Raw genomic sequence first — 26,486 nt, 5'->3', positions numbered from 1 at the left:
AGTTGATTGTTCCATCTTTCATCAATGATTGCGCAAATGGGCCCATAGTTAGCCACTTTATCCTTGTATGCCCTCTTTATTTTCTCCTTTGCTTGATCCATAGCCTCATAAATGAAGCCCATAGCCAATCTTTCCCCATCCACCAACACAACACCTTAACCAGTGGCTCAACAACCTTCACAATCTCTGTTGCCTTTCTCCAAAATATTTCTTCATTAACTTTCTTTTTCAATTCTTTGCCTTCTTGTTTGAGAGACCACTGGCTTTGATTCCATTCATCACTGGAAAATATCTTTTGCAAGTTTCTATGTTGTGAAAGCATTGATTGCAATGTCAAAAAATGAGTAGCAAATCTAGTGATGGCAGGCCTAATAATATCCCTGCCCCCTGTGTCTCTCCTCATAAGGCTCAAAATCCATGAATGATTGTAGATCAATTTTGGTATGCTTTTGGCATGATCTACATTGTTTTTGACCCAATCTAATTTGCCAATATCCTCAAGCATGAGGTCTATGCAATGCGCAGCACATGGGTTCCAAAATATGGTTTTGTGTTTTTCCTCTAAGAATTTACCAGCAAGAACATAATTAGAGGCATTATCTGTGATGACTTGAACAACATTAGCCACCCCCACCTCCTCAACAGCCTCATCCAATCGCTGAAACAACAATTGTCCATCTTTCACCCTATCAGATGCATCAACTGATTTTAGAAGCATGGTTCCCTATGGGCAGAAGATAAGAAAGTTTATGATGGTACGGTTCCTTTGATCAGTCACTCCATCTGACATGTTGGACACCTAATCCTCAATGGGTTAGTGTGGAAGCCGAATAGACAACAGGAGTCCAAGAGACCTTGGGATATGGAACCCAACGATCAAACTATGTACTATAAATGTATATCTCTTGTTAATAAAATATATTCTCATGTTTTATCTTTCATATTTATTTCTGCCATGTGTGTGTTTAACATGGTATCAGAGCGAGCGAATTATGACCCTGCTCCAATTTGAGCCACTTATCAGTTTTTCTCTATTGGCTCTATCCTACTTGCCAGAACTTGAGTGCTCTAATTGCCCGCATGACCTAACTCTCCACTAATTTGGCCTCCGTTAGAAACGCATTTTCTCATTTTTGGGCATTCTCTGCAATTGTCAGCGCTCTTTCTAGGTAACCTCCACTATTCGTCTAGCCATTTCATTAATTATAATCTCTATAACCAACCTACCTTAGTTGTAACGCCTCGGCATCTTTCTTTGTCTCTTCAGACTTATCAAGCCTGCACCCTATCTGTTACAATTGTTACCAAGCGCTCAACTCGCTCGAATTTGAATACTATGAGCTCGAATAGGATACGCATTTAATATTATCTTGTACTTAGACATTGTTTCATTCTCTACTCAAGAGCAGAAACTTTCATCCAGACCTGCAAATTCAAAAGTTCTCTTTGTCGAAAACAGAGGTTTCGTTGATACGCTGACAGTGTGTCTACGCCTACCTTAACAGTCTATCAATGTCGCACCGAATTGCTCTGTAAATAGTCGATGAGTGAGCCATTGTCGGCATACTCAAATACCAGATATGAACGGCTTTCCGTCACACAGAACCCCGAGAAGTGCACCACATTGAAATGCTACAGCTTTTGAAGAATCCCAATTTGCTGAGACGTCGCCCTGAATCTGCTTCACAGCGACCGGGGTTTCGTCAATGACGCTGCGGTAGACAGAACCGACGATTCAAATCCTCATTCACGCACGCCCTGGCTAGCTCTGCCATAGCAAAAGCCACATCCAATGGATACTCATCCTTCAATGTCAGATCCATGAAACCCTTGAGCTTCTGCTTGGGATGTCGTTTCTCTATCCTTCGAAATCCGCTGGTCTCCTCCGATGCATTGAACAACGCCTGATGCAGCCTCCTCTATTTTGGAGAGATTGAGCTGCCAGGTAGAATTGATCCATGCTGGAAGCTCGTTCCTCCCTACAAAGTAGGCACCATCCAGCATCCCTATATTAGTTGTCGCTGCCATTTCTATTGCCTGATTGCGTCCATACCTCATATAGTTTAGAAGTTTTTCCTTGACTGGAATTTCAAGGCTTTGAACTCCACAATATTGTGATATGCTTGTCAACCCATACTAAAAAGTACTTCCACTCAACTCTACATCTGTCATAGAGTCAGAGATTGATTTCACGCACAAATATGTCAATAATGATGTTCGCTATCAATTAGATTTTGCTGGTTTAATTTATGTGAGCCGATACTGAGCTAGATTTTGCCGTTGAGTTGGAATTTTATGTCAAGTGGAATGTCAGTAATTAAATCCACTTAGTGCTCTAAAGCTGGTCTTACCTACAATGAAGTCTTGCTTTTAGTTGTGACTCTGTTTCTATTTCCATATCAATGATGTAATTATATGAGTCCGACAGGTGAGAGAACCATCACCCACACAAAATGACTACAATGACGAAATCAGGCACGCAATATGGATCCTGCAGCAAGAGAGGTGGATTATCGCTGGTGATTTGCAAAAGGGTACACTGAGTTTTGTCATTCAGATTTTCAATTGTTGCATACTTGTTTTGTGTATTCTATCGTCTGTTTTTGGCATAGTCCATGGTTGTTTGAAGCAAGAGATGCAGTCTCTCTTGGTTTTTAAAGGTGGTTTACATGAAGATTGTTGAAGACGTATGTTGCACATTGAATAAAAAATTGTGAATGTGTGTTGAGCTGCTTATGAATGTGTTTTGCTGGGTGAATGTATTGCTGCCTTGGAATTTGTACTGTGCTTATTAATTGAATAAAAGAACATAGAGTTGTAGAATAAATTTAAAGGTGGAATTGCATCATAGTCACAAATTTGTTGAGAGACGGTATGGTAAAAAAAAAACCAGCTGCACGAAGAGAAGAATTGATGTTGGACGACTCTATGGACAAGTGATTTTCATTTGCAAGTTGCGGCATCCACACAAAAAAAAAAACTATCTTGGGTGAAAACGAGAACTAACTGCCCTGGCGCATCCGCGGGTGAGTTGCTAGATTTGTTCTCACAAATAGAACACTGAGATTGTTAAAGGGCACGTATTAAATTTCATGTATGACCGAATGCTATAATTTTAAACAGCTATTTCAGAAGAGGATGTGTTGGTTATACTGAGGTGCTGATATATGTTGAAGAGGTAGCCAAAAATCCGCCAGTAACTTACTCAAATTTGGTATCTCCAATGCTGAAGTGAACCGTGAGTTAATGCCATCATAGACAGTGCATATATATATCAAATTTTGTTTGTGTACTAGCTCTCCCCTTTATCTATTAAAATAGTTAAATGGCTGCTAGCATCTACAACATCATTGTGTAAATTCTAAACATGTATTTCAGTGAAGAGTGAAGAAGTTTGCAGTTGTTGCTGCCCCAATGTGGCATTGTATTTAAAACTCATTATAGCTTTTGTCTACATGCGTTGATTCCTTGATTCGACTGCTGCATAAGAGTTTGGTGGGCTGTATAAAGGTTGTGATTGTTTTGACAAAACTTTTGTGGAGAAAAGTTTATTCGGTTGTATTGTCAGAACATAGTGCTAGTCATGAGTAAACTCTTATTTTTATATGGATTGTAATTGGTGCTTGCTGGTTGCACACTGATCATTTGCTGCACATTTATAAAGGATATTGTTGTGTACTGTGAATGGGTATTACTTTTCTGCATTGAGTAGTAATTGTGATTAGTTTTTAAGGTGTAAATATGACATTGAAAAAAAAAAATGTCCAGAATCAATGAAGTATTAGAGTTCCTTAAAACATTGATATTATCTACTACTCACGATACATTAAAAGTCAGCAAAGTTCTCTCACAGACATTCAGGTCTGTCTACAAAATGCACAAGAGAAAATTGATTTTTTGCAGCTCGAATCTCAGCTACAGCAAGAAGAATTAAAACAGAGGAGTCATTCTGAACCTGTTTCTATTCAGAAGATAGAAATAGACTCCCATAAAGCAGCAATTGTACATGCAGATGCAAAAACTCACTCTGCACTTCCCAAGCCCATCATCAGACCTTGGGAACAGCTTGTACACAACAAGCACAGAACTGGTCTTGGATATGACAAGGACTTGCCCTTTCATATTCTAGACTACTCAAAGCCCATTCAGTTTCAGAGTGTTGGATTCTTTCATGACAGTTCACCTTTAGCTGTTTCAGATTCTGCCCCTCTTCCACAGCAACAACAACAACAACAGATGGTGAATTGTGACCGAGTTGGCCATTTGAAAGATCATTGTTTTGATCTTCATCCATGTAAGCACTGTCATAAAACCACCCATTCTTCACATAGATGCCTGCAAGAACAAAGATTCATCTTCGATGGATCGCTTCTTCGCAATGGGCATCAACAACCAACAAAATATTCCAATCACATGTCAGAACTTGTTCCAGAGTATTGAACAGTCTTGCCGTTGAGTTTTCTCAATCATCTCACATTGTATCTGACAAGGGGGAAATGATGGTCATCTACAAGCTTCAAAGCCACATAAAGCGAGCCTGAGCCACAACCTGCCACACCAGTTTTAGAGTTGTAGCTAGAGACAAAGATGCCCCTGAGCATGCCTTCAGTCGGTAATCTAGGACACTTCCTCTAGCAGAAGACTTCAGTGTCTTGCCAGTTTCGGAAGAATTCCAGGAACAGAATTGGGGACACTTGCTCTAGTAGAACAATTCATCTTCTTGCCAAATTTGGAAGAGTTCCAGGAATTGCATTAAGCATTCCAGCGTTGTTGGTCATCCTTAAACCATCACAGGCTGAGACTTCCCTTTTCAGGTTGAAGTTCTCCCTTTTATGCGGGGTGAGACCTCCCTTTCATGGTTGAAGGTTTCCCTCTTCAAAACAATAGGAGCACTTCCTCTAGCAGAAGACTTCAGCTTCTTGCCAGTTTTGGAAGAGTTCCGGGAACTACACTAAGGGTTCCAGCGTTGGTGGTCATCCTTAAACCACTTCCCTTTATACCAACATTTCAGAGAACACATTCAGCCTAGTGTTGCCATGCATTGTTACACATTTTGTTTTACAACTCTCTTCTTGGACTCATACATAACCCTTCGGATTAAGGGGGGAATGTTGAACACCTAATCCTCAATGGGTTAGTGTGGAAGCTGATTAGACAAAAGGAGTCCAAGAAACCTTGGGGTGTGGTACCCAACGGTCAAACTATGTACTATAAATGTATATCTCTTGTTAATAAAATATAATCTCATGTTTTATCTTTCATATTTATTTCTGCCATGTGTGTGTTTAACATGACATGATGGTACATCCTGTTCTTGCCCATGAGTCCTTGAAATATTTCAAATACTCATTAATGGAGGTAATTTCTTTCTGCAAATGATACCCCCCTTATCTGATGCATAGTAGGGCTTTCGAAGCCTTTTCCAATAGCATGTATGGCATCAAACATAGGCTCATAATATGGTGAACGGGAAGCATTGAAGGGGATATCAACATCATATCACCATCTACATATGTAATCACAAGCAGTCTCCCTCAATTCTTTCTTCCAATGGTCATCTAAAGTGGGCTGCAAAGTTCTACTAGCTTGAGGACCATGTGCATCTGATGGAGAGGAGGGTGTGACAGTGAAATAACTTTTGATATTCATATCACTGTTCTTTTTCATTTCACCCTTACCCTTTTCTTGAATAGACTTTTGATCCCATTAATCTCCAATGATTGCCATTTTCAGTTTTTTTATGTTCCAATGTTCCGTTTTTTCATCTTCAACGACTACCTGTAGTATGGAGTATTGTTCTCAAGATTCTTTCCTTTAACCTCTCTTTCGCCAACCAACTCCTTTCATTCTATGTTTCTCATTTCATCTTCTGTTGAGGACTTGGACCATATCAGAAGGGGTTCGATGCATCAGTACAAGGGATAGAAGAAGGACCCTCAAAATCAAAATGGGGGTTGGTAAGCCATCAATTTTTGTATACCCCTCTTCCTCCCAATTTCAGCGTCTATTTCTTTTTGCCTAGCTTTTTCTTCTTTAAACTTCTCAAAGCTATTTAACAAATCCTTCCTAATCTCCCCAATTTCTGGTGATTCACATGGAGTAATTTGGCCTCTAATCCCTGCCAAGTGTTGTTTCAGCCTATTAATGCCCCCAAAACCCTCCTTAATTTTTCTATGGCAAAATTTGCAATGCATTTGACTATCAACCATTTCAACATATGCCCAAGCAGCGTCTCTCACTCTAGGTGCTATTTTTTCACTTAGAAATCAAAGGAAAAAATCTGAAAATGAAAACAAAAAAATAGCATTGCTTCAATGTTCATTTCTTTCACAAAAAACACTCTTTTCAATTTCCAGATTTGCACAAAAAAATAAATAAGCAAACACAGATCTTTAGAAGTGAAAAAAATACCTCTAGGCACAAACTGCCTCCTCAGAGTAGCCCCAACAAACCAACTCCTCAATGTTGCTCCAATGGATGCCCAAGATGCTCGTCACTCCTGCTACAATGCTTGGCCAACACTCCTCACTGTTGCTCCAAAAACAAACTCCACAACTCCTCACAAATTCTCACTCAAATGCAATAAGATGGCTGAGGAAATGAGAAGGGTTGGGTGGGTTTTATAGGGTTTAGGAGAGAGAAATGGACCCCAAAGAACCCAAAGGCACATTAGAATGGGCTTTGGGGACCCAAAAAACCAATTTAAAAAAAAAAAGGCCGCTGAAAACCGCTCACTGGCCGCTCTTACGGAGCCAGCCGAGTTGGCTCGGACTCGATCAAGCCGGCCAGGTTGTTACCAAGCCAGCATCCAACTCGGCCAGCTCGGTAACAACCCGACCAGTCTGTCCGAGTTACCCACCGAGTCGACCCAGTCAGCCTATTGACTCGATTTGACTCGGCCGAGTTGGAGTCGACTTGACCGTTTTTTAAAGCAAAGGTTCGAACAAGATTCTTACAATGAATCAAGAATCTCAAAGGTAGACTATAAATCAATGTTGAAACTGGCAAGAGCAAGGTTTGCAAGTGGAGTCAAACCAAGTAAACAAAGTCACACAAAAGGGATACTTGAAGCAATACAACCCCCCACCACCTGAGAAGTTGGGCATGTTGAATGGATTTAGAGGAGAAAGGGTTTAACTAAATTTAGAGGTGTACTAAATTTAGTAGGTGAACCCACAAGTGGACCAAAGGTGCAATTTTCACTTTATCTCATTATTGTGACTTAGGAAAAAAATCCTATAATCAAAAAATTGAAGTGATCTCAACCATCCACTGAGATATAATCTCAACCATTCATGGAGATGGTGGGCCTAAGTCTACTTCCAAGGAGCAAAAGGGCGCAAAATTGGCTCATTATGCACTAGACAACTTGTGTGTTCAGCTTAGTCAAAAAAGGTGTTCAGTTCAATACAGTTAGGGCAAGAAAGAGATGCCAAATAACCTTAAAACCTTCCAACCAACGTTCAACTTCAACTCGGTTGATTTCAACTGCGGAAGGGGGTTCGTACTCAGGCCATATGGACTTGTACAATTTTTGTGCAAAGTGCAAGCAGTGAGGCTGAGAGGTAGCAATTCGCAAATCAGATTGTGTTGAGAGCTATGTCACAAGGTTCGTTGAACTTCAACCATGAGGTTCAAATTTTAGCGAACCTTGAAAAGATTTTGAGGTTCGGCGAACCTCATGGCCATTAAACAAGTCCACAGATCAAAACTCATAACCTCATTTCACAACTCAAGCTTGTAATATATCCTTGAAGTTTCCATGCTTGTGATAGTATTTTTGCTTTATTGATGTCGATTTCTTACAATTTTATCCTATATTTCATTTTCAAGTTAATATATCTATACATATAGAAAATGTATATATGCGAACCTAATGGCGAACCTTATTCGAACCCCATTAAAAAATTCAAACTCGAACTGAACCTAATCATTGTCGAACCCGAACCATGTGACATTGGTTGATAGATCAAACGAGTGAAGGGAAGTCTTCCCTCCTCTTTGTAATCATTTTCTAAACACTGTAAATTGTTGAAGCATAATAATAACACACAAGTTTGCAAGTTTTCCTCGAAGTTGGAGTTTTTTGGGTAAATTCCTAATGTATTATTTTGATGGTGTGTTTGTCTTCTGGTTTTTCATTGTGCATGCAAGATAGGAAACCCAATATAACATTGGAATTTAGTTAAACTCTGAGTTACTTTGCTTTAGATATTCATTGTTTATGTCCTGGGTTTCAAAATAACTAATAAAGCCATGAAGATTCTTTATTTGAACATGTGAGGCTTGGTGGGGTCAAGCCAAACAATTAGCCCTCAAAAATTTTGTTATTTCTCATCATCATAATTTCTACAAGAATCAATGCCAACAGGAATTGTCGCAAAACAAATTTTGCAATAGTTGTTTTTTCATTGGCATCATGTTTCTTTGGATGCTTTTGGGTTTTGGAAAGGGCTAATAACAAATTGGCCCCCCTCTATTAATCTACTTTCTACATTTGTCAATTTTTCAGGGTTGTGTATGGTAGTCCACAAATGAGACTTGGGTCAACAACTCCAATTATTAAATATATATGGACCTTATCAAAAGCAACAATCTTTTTGGATGTCTTTCATGAACACAAACCAGATCACTCCTAACAGGCTCATAGTAGGCAATGATTTCCATTTTACACTGAACTGTAATGTATGGGGAGTGGCAACCTGCTCAAACAAGTTAGCAAAATTTTTTATAAACAAATAAGAGGGCTTAGTGGATATTGAGTTGACTGAGATCAAGCTAACATGGGGTAACAATTGGGAAGGAGACATTAGAATTTCCATACAACTCGATCATTTTTTATACATAAAAGATTAACTAATACACTAAAAAAAATTCTCGCTTGGGCGGAGAAGCATATAATATTAGACCATTTTCCAGTTTGGTTCAAGTTAGGTAATGAATTAGGCAAGTTGAACGCTCCTTTTAAGTATTAATGCCTCTTGGGTTGTGGAGGAGTTTACATCCTGCGTATCTAAAAATTGGAAAAAAATATGATCCTAGGAACCAGGATTCTGAGGGCTCAGTTCATAGCATCTTTAAGAGTAGTGAAAGAGAAGGCTATCCCTTGGACTTGTTACCCACCAAAAGTGGGTGACCCCATAAGAGAAATTTTCTCTTAAATTTGTCTTTTGTTGGCAGCTAACAGCTCTTGATAGCAACTAGTGTAGCCATTATATTACGCCACTCGATCTCTGCTCCCTGAGCCAATGATATGTCCCCTCACCCATTTGTCAAGACCATAGGTTTAAAGGTGGGCCATCCAAATCCTAAAGGTATGTTTTTCATTATGCAATCAGGTGCTTATTCTTGTTTTCCCTTGGGCACTTTGGGCATTGAATATTGGGTGACTTGGAAGGAAGGTTTTTGAATATAGTCTTGTTCCCTCACCTTAAATGGGGGTCAATCCTCAATACTAGTCTCGTGGGATCTCCCCTATTGGCTTATATATTTAGGAAGGGCACTACTTGGAAAACCCCAATTTTGGTAGGGTGGTCTCATTTTCCCACTTCACATTTTTCACTACCCTCTGCACATTGTTGGAGAATGAAACTAGTTTCAGCCTTCGTAATTTGTACCATCGTGCGTTTTACGTAAAAAGAAAAAGGAAAGAACAAGAAAAATTATTATTATTTGTCTAGACAAGCATGTTCTTCATGTAGAAACCCCTCTAGGTGCCAATTAGCCTACATGTCAAGTCGGCCCTACCCCAATGGGTGTGTCTATTCGCACCCCCTCTGAACCGTATAAATTGGGGGATGATGGAGCTCATTTCAACACTCACACTTGGATGGATTTGATCTGAAATATCGCAAAAAGTGCAGAGGGAAGTGGAGGGTCGAAGTTTGAAAGAGAGGATTTCTTCTTGAGTTAGGATTTGTGGAAGATTTGCATTGGTACATCTCTTGTTGCTAGTCTCTTGCAGATGAATCTGTTGGAAAGAAAGAAGGTTTGACTTGGCATCTAGAGGAGTTTTCTATGGTTATGGGTCTTCGACATCTCATTTGATATGATTCTATAAGAAGATAATTTTTTGGGTTTTCCCCTTGTAGGGGTTTTTCCCTGGCTTGGAACCTATATCTTGCGTGATTTTGTTTTTGTGATCTTTGTGTTCATGTTATGATAATTGTTTGATGAAAGAATCAAGATAAACATTAACAAAAGAAAACTAACAAATTTCACAAGCAATTATTATTAAAGGAAAATCTAAATTACGCCACAGACCTCCCGATCTTCCAACATGGTATCAAAGCTAGGGTTGAACAAGGACGTCGGAAGATCACATTATTCAATTCTCTGAGGTAACCCTAGAATCTAATCCTGTGACTGAATCCACTTTGATGGTGAAGGCCAAATTTTTGGACATTTGTGATTTTGTTTTCTTTGGAAATTGCATTTGGTTCGTGCTACATTCTGAGGAATCACTAGCATACATTATAAGATGTGTATATAGCGTGGCCCACACTATGTTGGACTATGCCTTGAATTAATTGTTATGGCCTCATGGTTTGACGAAGCATTGCTCAGGATTTTAGAACATATCAAATGCATAGATAACATGTATTCTATGAATCAACTCGGAACTAACGAATAGCGTATGGCATTAATCATCACTCATTACAAAGACTTACATATTTTGGTCGATAGTTTATATTACATCTATCACTGCAGTAACAATCACATACCTATATGAATCTTCGCTAACTTTAGTGGGTTGTTGACATCATAATTTTATGTTGACATCAGGCATCGACATGCTTACACAGTTACAACTTTTTCTGTATGAGTTTCATGGCTCGTCAATTTTCTCTGTGTCATGATAGTTGCTATAATCTCTTACTAGCATGTCTTTGTGACTCGTTTTCTTATAGCATTCCTTGGTTCGTTTTGATACACTGTGTTTCGCTCCATTCGTATGGTATTCGAATGACACAGTAGCATTATTATTACACAATGATCCGTTAATACAACAGTTCGAATTAAAGTGACAACAATATATTGAAGCATCTTCACCCTGGTCGTGAAGCTCTGGTTCCAACCAAAGTTTGTTAGTAAAGACAAAATTTAAATAACGGTATGTCGACATCAAAGAAGACATGGCTTGACGCAAGAGACAATAGCCACAGATTGAACATAGAAGACAATAGTGATTGGGTTAGAGGATGTATATGTCATTGTTTGAGTGGCAAACGATTGTGTGAGTTGTGACCACGACAAACGTGGCAGTCGCAGAGGTTAACACTAATAGGTCTAGGCCATGGTAGAAGGAACCATAGTTGGACCGAGATGCGAAATGCAGCAACAACCATCGATCAAATGAATAACAAGTGAAGATCGCGAGCATTGACAATGTGCTCTAACCCATCGGATTAAGCCACTTATGCTGTATGGTTCACGATATTAGCAGAGACTTGGAATCGCTCTCAAATGATAGTTGACATGTACAAAGTTATGGGATCAAAACCTATATTGTATATACACGTTGAACGCCATAAACTAAGCCATATATCAGTGATTGGTTATCACAAAAATTAAGTAGAGAAGACTTCCCTCGATTCAAGACATAACAATCATATCGAAACATAGTTGGGATGATAATGTGATAGGTCACATTGCATAAATTGACTATTAACACGTATTGCATATCAAAGATCGTGGATTTGAAATTGATAGTTCAAATAGGTTCTGTAGTTGGAGATGAAATGACACATTTGTTGGAAGATGATTAGACTCGACACTTGAAGAGAATTTAGATCTCTGTAAGGAAGAAGCAAGGTAAAATTTGCATAGGTATGTATAATTGTCATGAATTTCTTGATTTCTATCAAGCTCATGTTCAATTTATAGGGTCTATAAAGTCTTTAGGGTTTTACAAATTCTAGGGATTGTAAGACTTGTAAAAGTCTTGAAGAATTTGATTGGGTTTCTAACCCCTACTTTAGATTAATCTAACCCTAGGAGTGAAAACCCTAAAACCTTATTGGTTGTTCTCTCTAAAGAAATCCTAGCTATTTAGGGTTTGCAGATCTCAATAGTGGGTATATGGTAAAACCCTATTGGGTTAAAACCTAGGATTTGAAATTGAATTCGTAGGGGCTGATGTTTCTGCTAAAAGTAAAAACTCTATTAAGAGTTAGGTTAACAAATATAGGGTTTGTATCTAGAACCCTAGAAGCATACCCTTTTGAGAAATCTCAGAAACCCTAGATTGACACAATTGATATCATGCTCTTATCTTTATATATTTTGCTTGGTTCTACTTGTTGGTGAAAATTAAAAGGACATAATAAAGGAAGCAAGATGTGAAGGATGAGCAAAGCAGCTCTCATGCTTGTCGATGACTCCTTGAAAATGATGGGCATGTTGAAAGGAGTGAACTCTAAGCACCCAGTAGGAAGTGATTCTAACTAATGACTTGATTATACAACACATTGGTGATTGAAAGATGAAGTTGAACCTTGTCATAGTATGAAGATAAAACATGCAAAGGAATGTTGACTTCAGAGGGAGCAAATAGCAATTTTAACATGACACTTTGACTAGAGGATGTTATAATTTGGAAAATCTGATATTGACGATTTGCATGGGATATAACTTGGCTCCCTGGTAAGGCATATTGCAAAAGCGTGTGAAGAGGTTGGAAGGAGAGATCGTTTGATGATATTGATTAACATCAAATATGGTCTGCTAAAGAAAGAGAAAGAGTTGACAATGACAACTCCAAGGAAGAAGATATTGTAGCTTTCCTATTAGTTTGTTCCATGGGCACTTTGATTAAAAGTGAATGCACATTGAAGGATTCCTATACAATATGGAAATAGACCCAACAAAAGAATGTTGATCTCAAGGTAAGCTAGTAAGCACAATCTGATAATTCAGCCAAGAGGCCATCATGCTGAGCTAATTATGACATTGATGTTTTGGTATTGGTTATCTAGTTGGTATATGGTTTTGCTACCTAGAAGAGTGTTGGAGAAATGCACAATTGCAGTTGAGGAAAGTGTATCTACAATTGTTTATTTTGAAACTCAATTCAATTAATACATGGATTGAGTGGATGGCTTTGATAATCCTTGGAATATTATGTGGTCAAGATGTCTATATCATCTTGGGGTGGAAAGGTAGCAGCACAAAAAAATAACCTGATGTTCATATGACAATGAAGATCACCTTAATGGCTCGAATCTTGTCACAATTTGGTTCCAGGAAAATGAAAACTCAATTTGATAAGATGCAAAGAAAAGGAGGAACCATGCAACTACCTGAAGATCTCCATGAAGAACCAAGTTGTTTATGTACTGATCAAGACATGCTAAAAAGAACTTGTGGTTATGACTTCCCAATTAAAAGGAAGCAAGGAATCTCCTCTATGCTTATGAGGGAGTAAGAAGTCTCCTTAAATAGGAGCAAGGATTTATTCCCTGATCAAGAGGGAATGAGGATCTTCTCTCTAGTTTAGAGAAAGTGATGGACATTATATTCTCTTCTTCATGTGTCATGCACTAGGCCAAGACTAAGAGTCATACGTCTAGTGAAGGCCATGGAGGGAGAATGGGGTCTAGAGTATTGGATAAGCATCTAAGATTGATACTCCTCGAGGATAAAGAATCCAAGATATGAACTGGACTGACACTTTCTAAGTATTGGACAAGTATCCAAGATACAAGTGATCAAAGAGGAGTAGAATTCTTTGAGGATGGATAATCCAAGAAAGGAATAGTCCTAGAACATACCTAGTGAACATCCGAATGGGGTGTATGTCTTAAGAGGTAGTGTGGTGTCTCATATAAAACCTCCCAACATTATGCTCTAATGTAAATTGAGCTTGTCAGTTAAAGGCCTTACTATGTTGACAATGTTGGTTATGATGTTGACGCTTGAAGATTGCTTATCAATTTGACTCTTCTTATATGAATATTTCAGTTTGAGAATATCCTTGTATGAGTGTACAATTATGAATACCTCCCTAGTTAAGAGGGAGTGTTGGAGAATGTAACTAGTTTCAATCTTCATAATTTGTACCATTATGTATTTTATTTGAAAAAACAAAAGAAAAGAAAATGAAAAATTATTATTATTTTTCTAGACAAGCATGTTCTTCATGCTTCTAGGTTTTTGAGTCAAAGTCCTATTTGGACTTATTGTAAAAGAAAAAGAAAAAGAATTATTGATTATCTAATTTTGAGTCAAAAACCCCTCTAGGTGCCAAGTTGGCCCTGCCCCAATGGACATGTCTATTCGCACCCCCTCTGAATTGTATAAAAAGGGGAAAGATGGAGCTCATTTGCACACTCACACTTGGATGGATTTGTTCTGAAATATCGCAGAAAGTGAAAATAGAAGTGGAGGGTCAAAGTCTAAAAGAGAGGATTTCATCTTGAACTAGGATTTGTGGAAGATCTGCCTTGGTACATCTCTTGTTGTTGGTCTCTTGTTGATGGATCTGCTGGAAAGAAAGAAGGCTTGACTTGGCATCTAGAGGTGGAAGCTTTTTGTGGTTATGGGTCTTGGATATCTCATTTGATCTAATTCTATAAGAGTAGAATTTTCTGGGTTTTCCCGTTGGAGGGGTTTTTCCCTAGCTTGGAGCTTATATCTTATGTTCTTTTGTTTCTATGATCTTCATTTGCTTGTTATGATAATTGTTTAATGAAAGAATTAAGAAAAATAAATTAGTTAAATGTTATTTGGGGTCCATTCCCCCCTCCCAAACCCTATTTAACACACTCAAATGCTCTCATTCTCTCACAGCCATCTCATGCATTTGAGTGAGAACTTCAGTGAGAGTTAGTGAGCAGTGCTTCAGTTTGTTTTTGGAGCAGCAGTGAGGAGTCTTGGGCAAGCATTGTAGCTGGAGTAAGGAGCTTCTTGGGCAGCATTGAGGAGTTGATTCTTGGAGCAAGCTTGAGGAGGTAGTTTGTGCCTAGAGGTACTTTTTTTCACCTCTACAAATCTGTTTTTGCTTATTAAATTTTAGGTGCATATCTAAAAGCCTAGAGAGTGTTTTTTGTGAAAGAAATGAACATTGAATCAATGTTTTTTTTTTCATTTTCAGATTGTTTGCTTTCATTTCCTAGTCAAAAAATGGCACCTAGAGCGAGAGATCCTTCTTGGGCATATGTTGAAATGGTTGATAGTCAAATGCAATGCAAATTTTGCCATAGGAAAATTAAGGAAGGTCCTGGAGGAATTAATAGGTTGAAACAACACCTGGCGGGGATTAGAGACCAAATTACTCCATGTACTCACCAGAAATTGGGGAGATTAGGAAGCAATTGTTGGCCAGCTTTGAGAAGTTTAAAGAAGATAAGACTAGGCAAAGAGAGTTAGAAGCTGAAATTGGGAGGAAGAGGGAGATACAAAAAATGATGGCTACGAAACCCAACTATGATTTTAGGGTTCTTTCTCTATCCCTCATACTTATATGCATCCAACCCTTTCCGATATGTTCCTCTTTTGGTTCTGTTCAAGATAAGGGAAAGGGTATAATGTAAAAGGGTGATATGACTATCAAAAGTTATTTCACTCCCTCCTCTCCATCAGATGCACATGGTCCTCAAGTTAGTAAAAGTCAAATGCAGCCCACTTTAGATGACCATTGGAAGAAAGAATTGAGGGAGACTGCTTGAGTACATAGCTAGATGGTGGTATGATGCTGATATCCCCTTCAATGTTTCCCGTTCACCATATTATGAGCCTATGTTTGATGCCATACATGCTGCTGGAAAAGGCTTCAAAGGCCCTACTATGCATGAGCTAAGGGGGTATCATTTGCAGAAAGAAATTGACTCCATTAATGAGTATTTGAAAGATTTCAAGGACTCATGTGCAAGAACAGGACGTACCATCATGTCAAATGGATAGACTGATCAAAGAAACTGTACCATCATAAACTTTCTTGTCTTCTGCCCACGGGGAACCATGTTTTTAAAATCAGTTGATGCATTTGATAACGTAAAAGATGGGCAATTGTTGTTTCCACTATTGGATCAAGTTGTTGAGGAGGTGGGGGTGGCTAATGTTGTTCAAGTCATCACAGATAATGCCTCTAACTATGTTCTGCTGGTAAACTGTTAAAGGAAAAACACAAGACCATCTTTTGGACCCCATGTGCTGCACATTGCACAAACCTCATGCTTGAGGATATTGGAAAAATAGATTGGGTCAAAAACATTGTAGATCATGCCAAAAGCATAACAAAATTTATCTACAATCATTCATTGATTTTGAGCCTCATGAGGAAACACACTGGGGCAAGGATATTATTAGGCCTGCCATCACTAGATTTGCTACTCATTTTTTGACATTGCAACCTATGCTTTCCCAAAATAGAAACTTGCAAAAGATATTTTCTAGTGATGAATGGAATCAAAGCAATTGGTCTAACGAACCGGAAGGCAAAGAATTGAAAAAGAAAGTTAATGAAGAAACTTTTTGGAGAAAGGCAGCAGAGATTGTGAAGCTCGCTGAGCCACTGGTTAAGGTGTTGCAGTTGGTGGATGGGGAAAGGTTGGTTATGGGCTTCATTTACGAGGCTATGGATCAAGCAAAGGAGCAAATAAAGAGGGCATACAAGGATAGAGTGGCTAAGTATGGGCCCATTTGGGCAATCATTGATGAAAGATGGAACAATCAACTCCATCGCCCTATACATGCAACTGGGTATTTTTTGAACCCACGATATCATTATAAAGCTAAGGAGTCAAGAGCTTTGAGGGGGGAGGTCAGAGATGGACTGATTGATTGCATTGATCGCATGATCCCATTGGAGTCTGATCAGCTGGAGATACACCGACAGGTCACAACCTTCAGCAATGCCTCGGGTAGCTTTGGGAAGAACCTAGCAAAGATTGCAAGAGAAGCAGATGAGCCAGGTAAACAATAGTTTCAATTTTCAAATTCTTAATAGTTTTACTTTTTTTAAAATTTTGTTAAATCGTTTATAATTTGAAAGTTGGATATAATTTGTAATTTTGTTGAGCTAACTCATTACACTCCTATGTTTTTTGCAGCACAATGGTGGGAGGCTTTTGGTGGCCATTGTCCTTAATTGCAGAAGTTTGCAATTCGTATTTTGAGTCAAACTTGCAATGCTACTGGGTGTGAGTGCAATTGGTCTTTCTTTGAGAGGATTCACACAAAGAAGAGAAATAGTTTGGATCAAAAACGGTTAAATGATCTAGTCTATGTCCAATACAACCTCCAGCTCAGACGAAACCAATTGTTGAACAAAAGACCTGATTCAGATCCCATTGTGTTGGAAGACATTGATCCAACATCAGATTGGGTAGTGGATAGTCATCCAGCAGAGTTTGATCCTGATGAGGATCTTGATTTAGATTTAGATATCGAGGCATCAGTTGAACATGTTGTTCAGTTGAATGCAAATCCCGATCCACCTGCACTACCAGCCTCAGTCTCATAGCCAGGAAAGACTCCAGTTGCAGGCACTTCCTCTGCTCAGCCACGACAGAAGCGCAACCGCATATCTTCTCTATCTCAGCTTGCATCTGCTGCAGTTGCACAGCCTGCTAGTGGTACCACTTCTATAGTTGCAGTTGGAGATGATGATGAGGAGTAGGAGCCATGGGGCCCCCTGTCTGACTCTAATGATGATCCAGAGATTGATCGACATGATCTTGGCTCCTCTGGCAGTAGCTACTAGCCAGTAGTACTAGAGTCTGGTCACAGTGTACTTTTGTTGTAGAGGCCATTTCTAGCCTCCTTGGTTATGTGTTTTTTGTTTAGAGTCTTGGATCATGTATGACAGTTGACTATATATTGCCATTGGACAGTGCACTGTGTAACGACCCAGCTAAATTGACCCATTATATAAAGTTCAAACTTTATAATAAAACAAATGTGATGAAATTTAAACAATAAATATGTTAAGTTTATAAATACAATTTAAATTTATAAACATATATAAGTTAAAAATTGTATAAAATATATAATTAAACTTTATAATATATATATATATTAAATTTACAAAATTTATATTATAAAATTCACTTATATATTTTGTAAATTTATATATATATATATATATATATATATTATAAAGTTTAATTATATATTTTATAAAAATTTTAACTTATATATGTTTATAAATTTAAATTGTATTTATAAACTTAACATATTTATTGTTTAAATTTCATCACATTTGTTTTATTATAAAGTTTGAACTTTATATAATGGGTCAATTTAGCCCCAGAACTTCAGGAATTGCAAATCCAGTGGAAGGAACTACTCGATATAGGGCTTATTCGGCCCAGTACCCCACCTTGGGGCGCTCTTGTAATTTTTGTAAAGAAGAAAGATGGATCCTTAAGATTATGCATAGACTATCGAGACTTGAATCGAGCTACAGTCAATAATCAATACCCTATGCCACGAATCGATGATCTTTTTGATCAAATGAAAGGCGCTGCTGTCTTTTCAAAAATTGACCTCCGATCAGGGTATCATCAGCTAAGGATTTCTGAAAGTGATATCTCTAAGACTGCATTCCGGACACGTTTTGGGCACTATGAATTTACTGTGGTACCATTTGGGTTAACAAATGCGCCAGCCGTATTCATGAATCTTATGAACAGTGTTTTCCGTCAGTATCTTGATAAATTTGTCAAGTCTCCAAAATCGCAAAGCCAATCACAACCCTCCAGCGTAAAGGTGTTAAGTATGAGTGGACCGAGGAATGTAATAATGCATTCTCTGAACTCAAAAGACTACTCACCAGTGCACCAATCCTAAGAGTCCCTGATATGGGCAAAGACTTCACGGTATGTACTGATGCATCCAAGCAAGGGCTGGGTGCAGTATTGATGCAGGATAAGGGAGTGATAGCTTATGCTTCCAGAAAGCTAAAACCTCATGAAGAACTCTATGCTACTCACGATTTAGAATTGGCCGCTGTAATGCTAGCTTTAAAGATTTGGAGACACTATCTGGTGGGACGAAATTTTACACTTAAAAGCGACCATCAAAGTCTACAATATTTGTTCACCCAAAGAGACTTAAATGCCAGGCAAAGACGATGGAGTGAATTCCTAAGTGAATATGACTTCGGAATATCATATATTAAGGGAAAAGAAAATGTAGTAGCCGATGCTTTAAGCAGGAGACCTCGGATATTTTCTCTCATACCCATTAAAGTGGACTTAAGACAACGAGTACTGGATCGTCTTATAAAAGACAGCTGGTATTTGAAGGTGAGAGCAAGTCTTGAGGGAATTAAGGCAAAAGAATCTAAATTTGAGGGTTATGAATTAGAAAGCGATGGGATCTTACGATTCCATGGAAGGATGTACATTCCTGATGATAAAGCTCTTCGAGATACCATCCTTGGGGAAGCCCACAAAGCAGTATATTGTGCTCATCCTGGAGTAGGGAAAATGTATGCGGATACCAAGAAACTCTTCTTTTGGGCAGGCATGAAGCGTGATATCACTCAATTTGTTGCAAAATGTTTGGAATGTCAGCAAGTAAAGGCAGATCATCGTCACCCAGCGGGCCTCTTACAACCCCACGACATTCCTATGTCTAAATGGGAGACCATTTCTATGGATTTTATCACTGGACTACCTCTTACTTCTCAAAGACACAATGCCATTCTGGTAGTGGTGGATAAATTAACAAAAAGCGCCCATTTCATTCCGGTAAGATATACTTATGATGTTGTTGACGTAGCTAGAGTATTCATAAATGAAATCATCAGATTTCATGGAGTACCTAAGAAGATTATATCCGATAGAGATTCACGATTCACTTCCAGATTCTGGACGTGCATGCAGACAGCCTTGGGTACTCAGCTAAATTTAAGCACTGCTTACCATCCTGAGACTGATGGGCAAACTGAAAGAGTAAATCAAGTACTTGAAGACATGTTGCGAATGTATGTAATGGATCAATAATCACACTGGGAAAAGTATTTACCCTTAGTCGAATTCGCATACAACAAAAGTTACCACAGTTCGATTGGGATGCCTCCATTTGAAGCTTTATATGGCAGACCTTGCAGAGCACCGTTAAGTTGGGACAGGTTAGAAGATCGAGTGATAATAGGACCAGAATTAATCCATGAAATGGAAGCGCAGGTCAGACAGATTAGACAACGATTAAAGGAGGCACAGGATAAACAAAAGAGTTATGCTGATGCTCACCGATCTGATAGGAAGTATGGAGTAGGGGACCAGGTCTTCGTCCACATAAAACCAAATAAAAGTACTATTCGATTCGGAAAAGGGACAAAGTTGTCACCCCGATATATAGGACCGTTTAAAGTCGTGGAAAGAGTTGGACCTGTTGCCTATCGTCTTGCCCTGCCACCCCACCTGCATAGAATTCATAATGTATTTCATGTTTCTGTATTAAGACATTATGTAGCTGATCTATCTCATAACATCCAATGGAAAGAATTGCAGGTATCGGACGAGGGAGTCATAACGGTCGAACCTTTACGTATACTGGAACGTAGAGTTCGACAATTGAGGAACCATATGGTGGACTAAGTTAAGGTCCAACGGGACAAGTATAGTCCTGGATCAGCAACTTGGGAAAATACAGAGGACATATGTCAGAGATACCCTAATTTATGTCCATTTTGAAGAACTTTACACTATGTTTAATATATATTTACTTCACTACAGTCAGAGACTCAGAAACATTTTGAATGATTATGGATAAACATGAAACTTTATGGCATAATATATGTTTAAATTTCGGCTGGTACATGGATACCAAAATGATATATGTGGTTCGTTTTACTAAATTATAGTTGTCAAATAAGGTTAAAGGTCGTTAAAAGATTTTACTTCTAATAGAAATTGCAACAATATAAATCTGTTTTATTTATGCATGTCAAAAATGAGCAACTGGAATGGAAGACAGGAAGTGAATACATCCTAAATAAAAGTCCATTATTTGGTTTTTTTAATCTTATTTTGCAAACAGAGATGAGGTTAGAGAGCTAAGGAGCATGAGAACGAATCCATTAAGCCGGAAGAGGAGAAAACCAACAATATTTAGGACGTGAACCCCACTCATACACGATCCAGGCAGAGCCGAGAAGAAACTAAAACATCAATTGACTCCATTTTTTTTTTACCTAGATGGGGGTTACCTAAAGTTTTCACGTAGCATTTCAACAAAAAATTACAAAGGGTTTGAGAACTACAAGGGCCTATGAGGTCGAAAGGGTTTGAACAACACCCTCTGATACCATCTGTAATGACCAAACACAATAACTAGAATCTGAAATACAGAAAGCCTGAAGAATTAAATTTGTACTTACCTTAACTGCGGCTGATTCTGCTGGTGCTGCTGATTTTGCTGGTGATGTCGTGGCTATTTTGATCCAGTCTCCGGGAGACCAATACCACCCAGCCAGATTGAGCAAACCTAGCTGCTCAATCCAGAAAACTTCACAACCAGTGTTGCACGAAGCGCCCCCCCCCCCCCCGGTTCCAAGCCCTGAAGCGCGTCCCGTACGGAAGCGCCTAGGAAGCTTGGCCGGAAGCGCGCTTCCGAAATTCGGAAGCGCCGCTTCGGCTTTTTTAGACGCTTCCTGGAAATTTGGAAGCGCTGGCGCTTCCCAGACGCTTCCCAGACGCTTCCGAGACGCTTCCATACGCTTCCAGAAAAGCATTTAGAAAATCGTTTTTTTCAAATTTTTTTTAAATTTTAGGTGAGTTTGCTTGTTGGGGGTGGGTCCACCTTGGGTTAGGGTGACAAATGAAAGCAAAACAAAATATAAATATAGCAGATGCTCCCTCATGGTAATGTTAAATTCTTTAAGTAAAAGTGACATTCTCCTTTATTTTTCATTTTCATCCTTTTACTTAAATTTTTAACATTACCATGAAATGACTCAGAATGTTTGAGAGTGGTTCCAGCCTCATTGGACTTCATATGGAGAAAATAGAATTTCATATCCTATTCAAAATTCAGCAGACTTAACAGTTTTCAAGTATTCAGGATCAATGGGATTGTGGCATTTCATTAGATTATATCAAGTATGAAGGTATGCGATTAGCATTTAATCAAGAGCACCAAGCCCTATATGTACCCTGGTGTTGGTGGTGTTAATTGTTGAACTCCTTTGTCACGCGGCACGCCCTTAGCAAAAAATTACCTTTCAATCAAGTCAAAATCATCGATCAAACATGTTAAGCTTTTTCTACCATATTTTAAGTCTTGAATTAGGTAGTTTGATCAAAATTGGGCAATGTTGACTAATATCCCTAGACAATCAAGGTAGAGGCAAAGGCTAGACAAGAGGAGAAGAATCTAGATTCTAGATCATTAATGTACAATGGATGTTATATCTATCTTGATTTATGCAAAAATATGCATGTTTTCATGTCTTCTACAATTAATTTGGTATTTGGGATGTTTGTTTTGAGTATAAATGCAAAAAAATATAAAATATATATATATATAGCAGACGCTTCCGCGGACGCTTCGCTTCCTAGATTTTTGGAAAATGATGCTTCGGCGTCCCCGCTTCCAAAAAACGCTTCCGCTTCGTGCAACATTGTTCACAACAGAAGCTCTCTGTCCCTCCGTGCCCAGAACCTCAGACGGCTTAAAGCTCTTCCAATGGATAATTATCTTCCTCTTGGTTTTCTCCAAGTGAATTTCTGCTCTGGTTCTCTCTGCCCCTCCCTGGTTTTTCCCCCACTTCTCGATCCAGGCTCTCGGTTTTTATCTACGGGCCTGGCGGTGGCCGCCCTCCTACTTGCAGCCACCGCCTTCCTCCGACTCGACACGCCCTCCATGCAATTTAACTCTCGGATATTCTCCTGGCAAGGTGCGCTCTGCAATAAGTTTTCAGTTGGTTTGGACGCGCCCCCCATTTAATGGTTCCTGAAATGATTTTTAGGTATGCTATAGCATACGGTTGAGTTTTACGCTATCAGCATATGTGTAGTCATAAGTTTAGTTATATATCTTATAACATTTAAACATATATATGTATTATAAAGTTCCATTATATACTTTATAAAATTTATATTATAAAGTTCACTTATATATTTTGTAAATTTATATATATATATATATATTATAAAGTTTAATTATATATTTTATAAAAATTTTAACTTATATATGTTTATAAATTTAAATTGTATTTATAAACTTAACATATTTATTGTTTAAATTTCATCACATTTGTTTTATTATAAAGTTTGAACTTTATATAATGGGTCAATTTAGCTGGGTCGTTACACACTGGGTGCCATTTTGATATAATGGATTGGTTCATGAGCCTACTTTGGCAAATGGCATAATTGTCCAATTTTTCCTTCCCCCGATGTCCTTTTTGGGCTCCTCCTTCTCTGGATAAGCTTCTCGGCCAGGTGGTCTTCTTAATAGAAGAGACATTTGTCGATAAGCTTGTGTCTGTGTGCGGTGTAAGTACGGGGGGCCAAGGGGGTTGCAGTGTGTGTCCCCCTCGGATTGGCCTTCCTGTTCTTTAGGCAAGCAAGCTCTAAGGCTAGGTTGAACTAACTAAAGCTTTACCGTCACCCACCGCCATCCTTAGCGTTCCCGGCACCCACCATCCTTTCATGAGGCGGGACCTCAGAAAATAGAGCAGTTCATGAGGCACGCCCTTAGGGGAAGACCATCCAATGTACCCCAAGGCATCCGGAAGTGAAAGGATCTAAGTGAAAGGGAAACCCTAACCCTATTGGCCCAGAGGCCAGAGGCGAATCCGTCCACGCAAGGCCAGACACCAAAGGTGGTCCGCGCCCTCCTTCTATCAGGCTTCGTAGTTCCTTGCCCTAAAAGGACAAGCAACTTGCATTCCTCCTCTCCTTATCAGTCGAGCCCCTGTCGGTCTAGCCCATTTGTTCTGGCCCCCCTGAGTGCTACATGAAATCATCATCCATAAGCACCGGGTTCCACTGCTGTTCCTCGCCAGCCCATGATTAAGAGAGATTCAATTAAGCTCAAGAGGTAGTTCTCTCACAATCCAAATATACAAATGAAGTAAGGGGATGCAACTATTTATATAGAGTTCTCCTCTACAAGAAAAGACTAAGAAAAGGTGCCTGTCTTTCTTTTTTTTGTGGCAGTATTTCCATATAATAAAGATAGAAGGTATAATCCAACAACTATTTCATAGCGCCAGCGATTTTCATTGTTCCCGCTGCTTGTGTTTCCCGTTGTGGGCAGGTGTGCGGAATGAATAGGAGGCTTAATGGATAAAGCGGGCTGGAACTTTAGTTGCTCGACTGATAAGGAGAGGAACTTTAATTGCTCGACCATAAGGACCAGGCTAGATAGCAACGTACGTAACTTAAGGTACCATATCTATACAGGTTAGCAGTACATGAGCGTTAGCTTCATAGAGATGTTGCAAGCAAATGAATATTATTTATGTTGTTCCATGATTCAATTTGATAGTGATTTTCATCATATGTTGTCTTCCATCTATATTATAATGTTGTGTGTTTGGAAACATGAATGAAAATCTTTAAAATTATGTTTAAAATCTTTAAAATTATGTTTTTTTAAAACATTGCTCCCAACTATATAATTACATAAATTTCCATTTCTATATCAACTTATTAACCATCAAAAAATCATTAAAAATCTATTATAACCACTTTGAAGTAGCTTGCTATTTTGAGCTTAAGAGAAATATTCTTGCAAGACATAAAAATGCTACACCAAAAACCATGTGAAAATTGGGAATGTACATAATGGAAATCAAATGTATAAAAGGCTTGGAAATAAAAAATTAAAAAAACTTCCAGGGATTGAACTTGACACACCTTTGCAATCTTAACAAGTTGATCATAATTGTCGTGGCCATAGAAGAACGGCTCCTTCCGAAATATCTACACAAGACAAAAAGTTGCACAATCTAAGTTGCTAATCAAAAAATTTGGAAAAATAGTATTAGTAGAGGTTAGCAAGATGATTTGTATTAACTCACCATCCCTGCAAACATGCAGCCAAGGCTCCACATGTCTAGTGAATAATCATAGTCTTGCAAATCAACAAGGAGCTCTGGACCTTTAAAGTATCTATCACAATAGAATCAAAAAAAGCTTTTTTTATAACATATCTCATAAAAAAATGTGCAGTTAATAAACTTTGATTTATACCTAGAAAATTAAGAAAAAAATATTATTGCAATTTTAATGTTGACTCGAAAAACAAATAATTAGAGAGAAAAATTATTTAAATGTCAACTTAATGAATGTTTATAACAGCAAACAAAATATCATTTCTTGAGACTAAACTTCTTGAGTAGTAGGCAAATGTTAAATTTCTCACCATGGCCTCACAAAATATCTTTTCCACATTAGTCAAAAGGATATGATGCTCAAACCATATTAGCAAGATTAAAGTAACAATATATCTTTTCCACATTAGTCAAAAGGATATGATGCTCAAACCATATTAGCAAGATTAAAGTAACAATATAGATACAATCATGAATTAGCAAATAAAAAATATGCAAGGAAAAAAATCTAGTATGGTTGAAATAAGGAAGTACACATCTAATTAATACAAAAACACATTTTTGAAATTTTTAAAAATTTAAAATATACATAAATGTTCAAAATTTTGAACCAAGATTCATTTTTCATTCAAGTGATTCAAAACATATGATTTCATATGAAAAACTCACACACACATTGTTAAAAAATAAAGCAGAAGACACAACAATGAATGAATTGGTGACAAAGGCCTCAAGCAATAATCTATTCTTTGTATTCATTGCAATGATGCAAATATAGAATACATGAACGAAACTACTTACTCAACTTGACTTGCTCTCACATTGAGACCTCATCAAGAGATAAGACAAGGAGGTGGCAAAGTAGGATCTAGAACACACTTGGGATAAAATTTGTTTCCCATAATGTGAAATAAATAATTGTGTAGAACTTCATGATTGTATAAGAGTCACACACTAACACATATATATTGTGATCTTCCTCATTCCCTCATTGATGCCATGTCTCTAGTGCTTTCCTTCATAGCAGCAAACTTGGCATCTCATCTCTCAAAAACTCAAGGCCTTCTCTCTTCCATACCAACAATAAACATGGATTATGAAGCACACATGATAAAACGATAATTATTAAATGTGGAGCTATTGCATATAATAGCATCTATCTCCTTTATAGAGTTCATAACTTGTTGTAAGATCTAAAGATATTAGAGGGGAAATGGTTAAGAGATTATCTCAACTATCATCCAACAATAACTTAATGCCTAATAACTAGCTACATCCTGACATGTTTACATAAGTATAATTATATTAATGTGAATGAATGAGCTAAAGTTGAACACTAAAAGAAATTATTCATTCATAATCCAATAATCTAAGGTTATGTTGAATACAAGGTCAATTGCCAATGAGTTAAGTTGAACACCAAGGTACTCGCCTCTCAATCTACCCCTAGAGCAAATGTGTCAAAATCAAC

At 38.1% G+C, this 26,486-nt stretch overlaps 1 protein-coding gene across 1 annotated transcript in view; it reads right to left on the bottom strand.

Annotated features, from left to right (window-relative positions):
* The window catches only part of LOC149224859 (casein kinase II subunit alpha-2), an 83,465-nt gene that overhangs the window by 12,683 nt on the left and 44,296 nt on the right, over window positions 1-26,486 (bottom strand). The window contains exons 5-6 of the mRNA XM_089386306.1: window positions 24,983-25,073; window positions 24,819-24,884 (exon numbers count right to left, since the gene is read on the bottom strand). Coding sequence (XP_089242432.1) covers window positions 24,819-24,884; window positions 24,983-25,073 — 157 coding nt within the window. The remainder of the gene's footprint in view (window positions 1-24,818; window positions 24,885-24,982; window positions 25,074-26,486) is intronic.

Source organism: Pinus tabuliformis, chromosome Q, assembly GCF_031772625.1.
Source record: "Pinus tabuliformis cultivar Carrire ecotype Pingquan chromosome Q, CPIR1, whole genome shotgun sequence".
NCBI lineage: Eukaryota > Viridiplantae > Streptophyta > Pinopsida > Pinales > Pinaceae > Pinus > Pinus tabuliformis.
This window is presented reverse-complemented; position numbering and strand designations above follow the sequence as displayed.